The sequence below is a fragment of the Elephantulus edwardii genome, unplaced genomic scaffold (genome assembly GCF_000299155.1).
Source record: "Elephantulus edwardii isolate Elephantulus edwardi_28Jun2011 unplaced genomic scaffold, EleEdw1.0 scaffold00116, whole genome shotgun sequence".
Classification (NCBI taxonomy): domain Eukaryota; kingdom Metazoa; phylum Chordata; class Mammalia; order Macroscelidea; family Macroscelididae; genus Elephantulus; species Elephantulus edwardii.
In genome coordinates, this window is record NW_006399866.1 from 1,936,787 (window position 1) to 1,947,519 (window position 10,733).

Sequence of the window (10,733 nt, forward strand, 5' to 3'; positions counted from 1 at the left end):
GCGGGGAGAGGGGTGCAACAATGAATGAATGGAATTCCAAAATCTCTGTAGATGTTCATTGAAATGAAAAATAAAGAAATTTAAAAAAAAAGAAAGAAAGAAATCAAAAGACATGTTGGACTGGGAAAATGTGCTGTCCTCTCCAAAGTGCTAAAGATCAAATAAGTCCGTTTCAAGGATAAGGTGCACCTGATCCAAGCAGTAATATTTTAAATTGCTTTGTTTGCATCTGAAAATTCAATAATGAATAAAGAAGAATTTGATTTGTGGTGGTGGTGAAGAGTACTGACTATCCCAAGGGCTGTCAAAAGAACAAATAAATCTATATTCAAAGAAGTAAAATCAGGGTGCTCACGAGGCAAAGATGCTAAAATTGCACATCACATACTATGGTCATGTTGACAGGCAAGACCTAGGAAAGAAACATCATGCTGGGAACGATACGGTCAATGAAAACGGACAAAAAACCCCTCAAAGAAGTAGACTGACACAATGAATGGAACAGGGGGCCTGAGCATGACAGAGATTGTCAGGATGGTGTGGGACAAGGCGAGGTTCAGATGTGCTGTTCACTGGGTCACTACGAGTTGAGAGAATTAGGCTGCTAACACAAACTCCAGCAGTTCAAATATACCAGCTGTTCTATGGGGCGAAAGATAGGCAGTCTTATCTGTTCCCATTAAGATTTACAGCCTCTGAAACTTGGGAGAAGGTTCCCATGAGTCAGAATGAACTTAAAGGCTGTAAGGGGGTTTTAGTTTAGTTTTTAGTAGTTAGCGGCAATGACCTACTTTTCCAGAATTTATTGGTCATCTAGTTGGATATCCTCTTTAGCGAAGTATCTGTTCATGTCTTTTGTCTGCTGCTTGACTGGGTTATTTGGCTTTATTGTTAACATGTTAAGTTTTATATATGTATGTGTATATGTGTGTATATATGTATATATAAAATAGATGTCAGACTTTTTTTAAAAATAATTTTAATGAACATTTACAGAGATTTTGAATTTCATTGCTGCACTTCTCTCCCCGAGATGTCAGACTTTTTAAAGTGAGATGTCAGACTTTTTAAAGATACACTGTTCTCAAAAATTTCTTTCCCAGTCTGTGGGTTGTCTTTTTATTCTTTTGATTAAGGTAATAGTGAATTTTTGTTTATGGTTAAGAGAAAGGTGATATTCAATATGGGTTAAGAACTATATAACCTGATTAATGTAAAAGACACTATGAAGCTGTAGAATAGCAAAGGGACAAATTGGTGACTATGTTATATTTAGTTTTAGAATTAATATCTCACCTCACCCAATCCCTTCCCCTCTGAAAAATGGACTATTTATTATGGCTGGTGATACAATTTAGATAAAATCAAACACTTCATTAAACAAGTTTTCTCGGTTTGAAGGATTAGGGTCATGATCATGAGGGGCAATCCAGACAATCAGGCTTTTAAAGGTTTTGGCCTACTTTCCAGTGTGGTGAGTACTGCTGAGTGTCTGAGAGGCTTGTGAGCAGCCGGAGAACAACAACTGGTCCCTGCTGGCCTGGAGCAATGAAGGAAGGAGGACATCCAGGAGTAGCAACTGGACAGCAGAAGCACTAGCCTTCATCAACCTCTGCTTCCTCTCACACGAGACCAGAACTGGATGGTGCTCGTCCCCATTACAACGTATGTCCATCAGGGAACTAATAGGTGGATCTTGATAAATAAGGAAAAAATGTGGAACAGAACATCAAACTTCCATGGAATTGTGACTTACTAGACCCACTGAGGCTGGGGGAATCCACAAGATGACTGCCCTGAAATGTGCCATTCACTGCCTGAAGCTGTCTTTAAGTGGAAGTTAGGCCGAATTTTTAAAAAATGTCTTCCTTAAGTATGGCATCTTTTTAAAAAATTAGGGGTTTTTTTGAGACCAAAGGGACAAAAATAACTATAAAGCATAGATGAGATGTTTAGAAAGCAATGAGTTAAGACTAACGGGGATGAAGTGAAACAACAGAGGAGAAATGAGACTGCTGACACCGTGTTAACCAATGTCACAGAATAATATGTAAAAGAATTATTAAACGGGAGCAAGTTTTAAAGTATATATTGTAACCTCAAATTTTAAAAAATATTTACCAATAATAAAAGCATAGTATTTATAAAATTACACTTTTAGTACTTAATTTTTTTAGGTTTTACAGCAAACTTCATGATGTGTATTATCATGGTAGGAGGCTCTACTGGCCTACTGAATAAGCAAAGTGGACTAGTATCAAAGGTAAGCAGTTCAAATCCACCAGCTGCTCCGAAGAAGAAAAGATGGGCAATCTCCAGTGAGATTTATAGTCTCTGATAAACCCACTGGAGAAGGTAAAATTGGTTACAACTGGGCAATGAATTGCTTTGGTTCCTTTTTGAGTGTTATAGTTAGTTAGTGGCAAGAAACTGATCCGTGTTGCTCTTCTGGGGCTCACTAACACCCCATATTCTTCAATTATTCTGATAGTAGCAGATGTACATTTTACTATTCTAATAGCAGTACGAGTAGCGACAGTAAAGTGTTTTTTTAATCTGAAGACAAAGCTGGTTATCCAATGTTATATATGCCTGAATTATGTATGTAACAATTATATTTTAGTCCTGAGAAAGGTGGGAAGAGGTGGTAATTAGACTCATCTGTTCTCTTCTGTGCTGGGAGTTGTCTGTTGAACTAACTCCTGTCCTTGAGTGATGTGTGACAGAGTTCAGGTTAGAGTCCGAGTGGAGCAAGTGAGCTGAGTGGTTGTGCGGTCGCGTCTTGGAGAGCAGGAGCACTTGCAGCATGGCTGACCAACTGACTGTAGAGCAGGCTGCAGAATTCAAAGAAGCCTTTTCACTATTTGACAAGGATGGTGATGGAACTATAACAACAAAGGAACTGGGAACTGTAATGAGGTCTCTTGGACAGAATCCCACAGAAGCAGAATTACAGGACACGATTAATGAAGTAGAAGCTGATGGTAATGGCACAAGTGACTTCCCGGAATTTCGGACAATGATGGCAAGAAAAATGAAAGATATGGATAGTGAAGAAGAAATTAGAGAAGCATTCAGTGTGTTTGATAAAGATGGCAATGGCGATATTAGTGCAGCAGTGATGACACACCTTGGAGAGAAGTTAACAAATGAAGAAGTTGATGAAATGATCAGGGAAGCAGATATTGATGGTGACGGGCAAGTAAACAATGAAGAGTTTGTACAAATGATGACAGCAAAGTGAAGAAATTGTACAGAATGTGTTCAATTTCTTGTACAAATCTATTTGCCTTTTCTTTCTTTGTAACTTATCTGTAAAAGGTTTCTCTCTACGGACAAAAGAATATGAATGTACAGTAATTAGGAGTTCATTCCTCCATGTTTTTTTCTCTTATCTGTCACTGTCCTGTAACCTTATTTTAGAAAACTGATCAAAGCTGCACTACAATCCCAAAGGTACATGGTTTGAGTCCATCAGATGCTCTGCTGGAGAAGGAGGGGCAGTCTCCTCCTGTACCAGTCAGATCCAATTTGACGGTACACGCACAAAAAATAATAAAAAAAGTTTAAAAAAAAAAGAAAACTGAGCAAGTACTATGTTGCATGTGGCTTACTCTGGATATATCTAAGCCGTTCTGCACATCTAAACTTAGATGGAGTTGGTCAAATGAGGGAACATCTGGCATATGCCTTTTTTTTAAAAGTAGTTTTTTTAGGAAATGTCAACATGTTATTGTTGAAGTGTGTGTGGAGTTATAACTCTGTGTGGACTATGGATAGTCAACAATATGTACTTAAAGTTGCAGTATTGCAAAATGAGTGTATTAGCCATGTACTTGTACACTGTTTTTTTTTGTATTACTGGTCCTGTACCAGAAACATTTCATTTATTATTATTATTTTTTTTGTGTGTGTATAATGACAAATCAAATCTGACTGGTACAGGAGGGGATTGCCACTCTTTCTCCAGCAGAGCATCTGGTGAATTTGAACCACATACCTCTGGGATTGCAGTATAGCTTCTTGCCACTAGGCCACCAGAGCTCCCTAAGCATGAACTTTTGAAAGCAGAGTCCTTGGATGGTGCAAACGCTGAAGGTGTCCAGCAGTCAACCAAAGAAGTACATGTTCAAATCCACCAGAGGTACGCTGTCAAAAAGAGCCAGTGATCTGCTTTGGAAAAAGCAAAGGGAGCTCTGGTGGTTCGAATCCATCAGTGGCTACAAGGGACAAAGATGGGCAATCTTCTCCTGAGTGGCAGCCTTGGGAAATCCAGTGGAGGGTCAACTAGGAGTTGGATCCAACTCAAAGGCAGTGAGGTTTTTCCCTTCTAATGGAAGCAAGTGAATGTCTTTTCACCTGCTTAATCTAACTATGGGACTAGATTAATGGTAAAGTAAATTTTTTCTTTCTGCTAACTTCCTATCTTTCAATACATGCTTAAGTCATTGCCGTTGAGGCAGAACTGATTCATTCTTGAGTCTCTAGTGGATTTTCAGAGGCTGTAAATCATACAGGAAGAGACTTCCCACCTCTCCCCCTCAGAGCAGCTGGGTCTGTAGTGCACCCCCCAGGGACTACGTCACCATCCTCCTTCTCGTACAAGGAACCACACATTCCCATCCTTCTGCATGTGATTTCATGAGGATATTCCTTCCATTCCACCACTGAGTTGGCATAATTTCTTTACAGGAATCAAAGTGAAATCTTCTAAAGAGACCATACCCGACATCCAAGCAGATATATGTATACCCATGTTTATCATGGCTTTGTTCACAATAGCAAGAAGTTGGAAACAACCTAAGTGCTCATCAACAAACGAATGGCTAGAGAAGCTGTGGTATATTCACATAATGGAATACTACCCTGCATTGAAAAACAAGGAACTCATGCAATATTATTCAAAATGGGTGACCCTGGAGGACATTATGCTGAGTGAAATATCTCAATCACAAAAGGACAAATACTGCATGGTGCCATTGTTGTAGAATGGGACTGAAATCAGGGTTGGGGTAAGACTGAGAAAAACTGGATAAATTATGTATACTGCACTGAAACAGAAGAGGAAGAGAACAATTTAAAAGCGATATATGATAGGGTATAATGGTTATCACAAGAGTCCAGAATGAAGGTTGCATAGTAGAGTGGACTCAGGGAGGTGGGAGGAGTGCGGGGGGATTGTATACCAATGAAAGAATTTTTCTTTTACTTTTCAAAGAGAGGCATGAACTGGAGCGGAGGGGTGGGCAGGGAGAAAAGTACAACAATGAATGAATGGAAATCCAAGATCTCTGTAAATGTTCATTAAAATTAATAAAGTAAAATTTTTTTAAGTAGTGCAATCTATACATCTAAAAGTTTTCATTTCCAGAAATGAAACAAACCACTATGAAGATACAAAAAATGTTTATGTGCTGTGAACTATCACTAGTGTTAGGCTAACACATGTCATTTTCTAACTTGGCAAGATTAGGCTATCTATGGGATGACTTCTTCAAACTGCTTCTTCCCACCCAACCACCTCCAAAATTCATGCTGTTAATACCAGATTTTACACAAGTCTCCTTCCCAGACTCTTCTCCAGCGTCTAGAACGGTACTAAATGCCAGCTCATGCTGCCAGACTGGTTTCTGCAGAATCAAGTGGAGACTAACACTGACAAATTGCAGGATGCCACCCCTGAAGAAGATCTAGGTCCGTCTGTGATCCAGGAAGCTATATTTTTTTAAAAAATAATTTAAGAATCTAAAACAATCAACCACCACCAACATATGCCCTGTGTGATCTGGATCAGTCTGGGGTTGGCCACTCGAGCCGTGGGCTTTGAGAAACGAGTGCCATGTGACCTCCTCCATGCAGGGAACTCACCACACTACTGGGAAGAGGATGGCGCCACAGCACAGCAAGTCGACCAGAAACAAAGAGTCCTTCCACAGGCCATATTCAGTCGTCCCTTCCTCAGTGGACTCTATGATGATATAGGCCACATTCGCCAGGACCTAGAGGACACAAGAAATCACTGAGGTGGCCAAGTGTTGGGAAAAAACATTTTGTACATTCCTGATGCCTTATTCAGAATCTCTGAGCAGTTCCCCAAGGTCAAAAGTTAGCAGTTTTCAGACTAGTTCTCAGACGAGTCCCTATGTTTAAATACTCAAAACTTCTGCATATTTAGTATTTCTTATGTCTTTGTTTCCGCAAAGTGATCATCTGTATAACCTGTGTGTATCTTTTGAGGAAGCAAAAAAAGGAGTAAACTACGAAGACTCAGCTCAACCAGAGTTCACACTAAATGAAGAGGATTCAAAGCACGGTGGACAGGAGCAGCTAAGAGAAAGGACAACAGGGAGCCAGTGTGGTAAATGGGAAGAGCACTCAAGTCTCATCCGTTATAAGCTCTGAGAAGTTGCTGCCTGTGGGAACTACGTTACAGCCAGAAAAACTTGTAGTTCAGCAGCCAAAAAGCCCAAATAGTTCCACAGATCTTGTAGGATAAATAAAAAGAAAGTAGCATTACATGTTTTTTTCCCTGTGAATCTTTTTCCTACTGTCACATTCCTTTCCTTAAATATCCAATAAAGATGCATCTCAGCCATAAAGCCCTTTCCAGGTAATTTCAACATGAGGTGATTATTATCTTCTTAGAAACTTAACAATTGGTCTATACCATTCATTTAGTACTAAGATATGGTCAGTGTTACTGATGTCAAAGTTCCTTTGCTGTTAATGATGTCAACAAGCACCAATGTTGACTTGGGTGCTCTGGGAATTAGCTTCCTCCTCTCCCACCCGCCACATTTATATTTCACACCAAAAGATGTTAGCTAATGAGAGCAATTTTAGCAAACCAATGTGTCTGGTCCAGCAGAGTAGAGCAGTTATGTATTCCTACTAGAACCACTCTATTTATTACAGGATTTATAGAAATGTCCAGGTTCTGCTTCTCCATGTTGTTGTTGTGTACCATCAAGTGATTGTGTACCATCAAGTGAGAACCAACTCACAGCTGACCCTCTAGCAGGTTTTCAAAGGCAGCTTAATCACAAAGGAGGAGGATGTCCATCTTTCTCCCACAGAGCAGCTGGTGGATCTGAACTGTGTGACTGTGGTTTGGCAGCACAGCTCCTTACAACTAGGCCACCAAAACAAGACAAGGTTTTTCTCCCAAGAAGCTTATAACCTTGAAGTTTAGCCTCAGTGCAAAGCACAGAAGTGTGCAGCAACTGTTTTTATCCCACAATCAATCTTGAGAAGAATCATTGGTATCATTTGTAGTTTTAAGACAATTTATTAAAATCACTCTGTATCTATGCTGCTTTACTCAAAGTGAAATGAAATCACTATGTAGCTAAAATGCTTCACCCAAAGTTATTTTATTATAGGCAAACTTATCCAGAAGAAAAATGGAAATATTTCCCTAACTTTTCAGTAGCTTTCTTTAAAAAGTCTAGGCTCCAACATGGCAGTTTAAAGAAGACAGGAAAGTAAGCACTGCCCAGTGAAATTACTTGAAATTTATGTTTTTGTCAATATGTGAATTTACATCAAATTTATCCAAAGGTTTTGGTCTCTGTCCTTAGATCTTGAAAGAGCTCTTTTTAAAAGAGATATGTGATTAGGTATTTCGGTCATGACAGGAGTCTAGAGCGATGCTACATGGTGGAGTGGACCTGGGGGAGGGTTTGTAAAATAATGAAAGAATCTTTTCTTTTTCTTTTCCAAGAGGGTAATGTCTGCTGGGGGGGGAGCCTTGGAAGGGGACAAATCTACAACAATGAATGAATGGAAATCCAAAGCCTCTGTAAATTTTCACTGAAATTAATAACAAATTTAAATTAAAAAAAAAGAATTAAGTTAGAGTAAGGATGGCAATGGAACCACCTAACCTCTGTAACTTGATTTGTGCCACTATTAGAACCTCTACTCAGAATATTATTGCTTTTCAATTTTTGACTCATGCACTTTTAACTTGTTAAATTTGTATCTTCTAGGCTGCAACACTTCCATGATACATCTTCAAGTATATGAACATGTATGGCTAAGCACAATTGATAACAGTGCATCTAAATTCCAAAATCAATCTCCATAATAGTCTATGTGTTTCCTACTGCCAAAGGGGCCCTTTAGAGTAGTGAGAGAAGACCTTCACCCTGAAACCCACAGCGTCCCTTTTCAGCAGGAAGTAGCTAAGAGAATACGCCGTCCCCTTTTCCTTATGAATCAGGGTGAAGTCTCTCTCAGGGAGGAGTGATAGGGAATGGCAAAGGACACACTGACAAAGGAGATTAAACAGAACTGGCTTTGACAAGCACTGTGGCAATTGGACAATTAAAACAGACATTGGGGGGGGGGAGAAGAATGAACTGGGGATGAGGGTGGAGAAAACAGTGCAACAATGAATGAATGAAAACCCAAAATCTCTGTAAATGTTCATTAAAACTAATAAAATCTAATAAAAAAAAAAGCAATGTAGTATGACAACAATCTGGAATAAGGGATGGACGCATTGTTGGGGGATGGGGGGAAATGTGAAGAAATGATTTTTTAAAAAAGTAAAAAAAAAAAACAACAACAACAACAAAACCCCCACACATCAATTTGACAACGTAAGATTTAAGTATTTTCAGCGAAGACACCAGATCATACTTAATAGGTTGTGCCAAGTGAGGTAATGTTCAGGCAAAAAAGATCTATGGTGTCACCTTGTAATACAGACAAACCTTAAGAAAGAGGATCCTGAGTTTGTATGACTAATGAGAGCTCCCCCAAGTATAAGCTCTGGACAATGAATCTCTTTGACCTTCATGACTAGCAAAAGCCATTTGCTCTGGGAAGGGTAACACGTTCTCTTTGGGACCCAGAAGGCTCACTTTTGGAACCCTCCCACATCTTGCTCTATGCATCTCTTCATTTTTGCCCTCCCCCCTTTTTTCTATCCTAAAACTGTAATTTTAAGTACAGCACTTTCTGTGAGTTCTCTGACTTCGTTGAGCCTGAGTAACTAGCAGGAGGCAACTGATCAGAAGTGAGGGAGACACCAGGTGGTCCCCAAAGTGTGGGTGTTGTGGAGCCTCCAAATGTATGACAAGTGTGTGAAATTTTGGGACTAGCTGTCAGCATGGGGGACTGTGTCCTTTAACGTGTGGCACCTGAACTGTTAATGAAAAAGGTCAGGGGAAGCAGTGCTGCACGGAAGTTGGTAAAAGTAGAACTGATTTCTACCCACAGTCAGAATTACAGAGACTCTTCAACACCAACGGCACAGGCTGGATTTCTGGGGCTGGTAAACGGACTCCCCTATCCCAGCGGCCTGGAGATGAGTCCTGGTAAGTGAAGAAAGGAACGAGGATGAGAAGGCCGAGGGCTCCTTTACCTGGAGCGGGATGACAATCATGAAGATCTTTTTGTCTTTATCGGAAAGGATGTGCTTGATGAAAGCCCACCCTGTGCCAATGAGTGCAATGGTGATGAACAACAGTGCTCCTTTCAAACTGGAAAAGAAAAAAAAACAGGTAACAGCAGGGATTTTCGGGCTCTCACTCAACAAGTTAGATTACAGACTTTACTCTAGGAATTCTCATGCTTCCTACAAAAGGGGCCAAATTCAGAAAATTCATTCTAAGTGCTCAACAAGGTCTTACTTGCCACACACACTGTCAGCTATGCTTCCCTCTACCAGAGTTCTAGCCACTTCAGGCAGGCAAGCAGGAAGGGAACCACTCCCAGCAGCATGCCATCGGTCCCAAGTTTTCAAGTGTGAACAGACAGTATGCCACACACAGCCTAGCAGGGACCAAATAGGCCAGTCAACTTTGTCTTTTCCTGTCATAGTTTCCCCTACATTTCCCTATATGTCATTTCACAGTATGAGTGTCTCATGAGTCATCTTGTGTACTTACAGGTGAGTGATGTAGTACACAACTGCCCAGCCTTCAATTGGAAAGCCCTGAGAGGAAATGTAGTGATAGTCGATCTGAAATCAAACAAATGCATTTCAGAAAGGCCACATGTCTCAGCACATAGTGAACTAGCAAATTACACCAGAGTATCCTACGATAGCAATGCCCTGTCTCCATCTCACTCCCTAACACCTCACATTTCAATTCACAATTTAAGTACATCAGCATTATCAGAGTAGGTAGCTTGATAGACTTTATTAAAGATCTATTACTAATACTCAGTCCAATTCTCTCACTTGATGTTGCTGATTCACTTTTTACAAATGTCTATTTATCCTCTTCTTTAAAATCTCCAAGATTCAAATTACAAATCTTTTCCATATGGAATTCACTCAACTACTTTATCATTTAATACTGCTGTCTACATAAGTAAACAAGTCAGAAAGTAGAAAGTCTATGTGAACCAACCAGCTTCATTCCGCCTCCCCCCCTTTTCCATTTAGAAAGCTACCAATTTAGAGCTAACTGGACCATCAAAGCATTTTAACTGAAGTAGAATGTTTCAGTTCTGTGGCTAAAATGTCCCCTAGCAGAACTCAAAATAGTGATTATCAATTTCTTTACGTATCTTTCATTCTATTACAAGTGACTAGATACTTAAGTGAGTCAAAGACCCTTTCATTCACTAATTATATAGTTCAAGAGAGAAATATCATCTCACCCCAGTCAAAATAGCAAAATTTAACAGAACAGCAAGCAATAAATGCTGGCGAGGTTGTGGAGAAACTGGAACCCTGATTCACTGTTGGGGGGAGTGTAAAATGGTGCAACCCC

General features: G+C 39.9%; 1 protein-coding gene and 1 pseudogene across 1 annotated transcript in view; one reads left to right on the forward strand and one right to left on the reverse strand.

Moving 5' to 3' along the window:
• The window catches only part of GPR107 (G protein-coupled receptor 107), a 109,595-nt gene that overhangs the window by 38,592 nt on the left and 60,270 nt on the right, over nucleotides 1-10,733 (reverse strand). The window contains exons 11-13 of the mRNA XM_006892457.1: nucleotides 9,900-9,973; nucleotides 9,374-9,491; nucleotides 5,869-5,999 (exon numbers count right to left, since the gene is read on the reverse strand). Coding sequence (XP_006892519.1) covers nucleotides 5,869-5,999; nucleotides 9,374-9,491; nucleotides 9,900-9,973 — 323 coding nt within the window. The remainder of the gene's footprint in view (nucleotides 1-5,868; nucleotides 6,000-9,373; nucleotides 9,492-9,899; nucleotides 9,974-10,733) is intronic.
• LOC102871788 lies at nucleotides 2,807-3,244 on the forward strand (annotated as a pseudogene).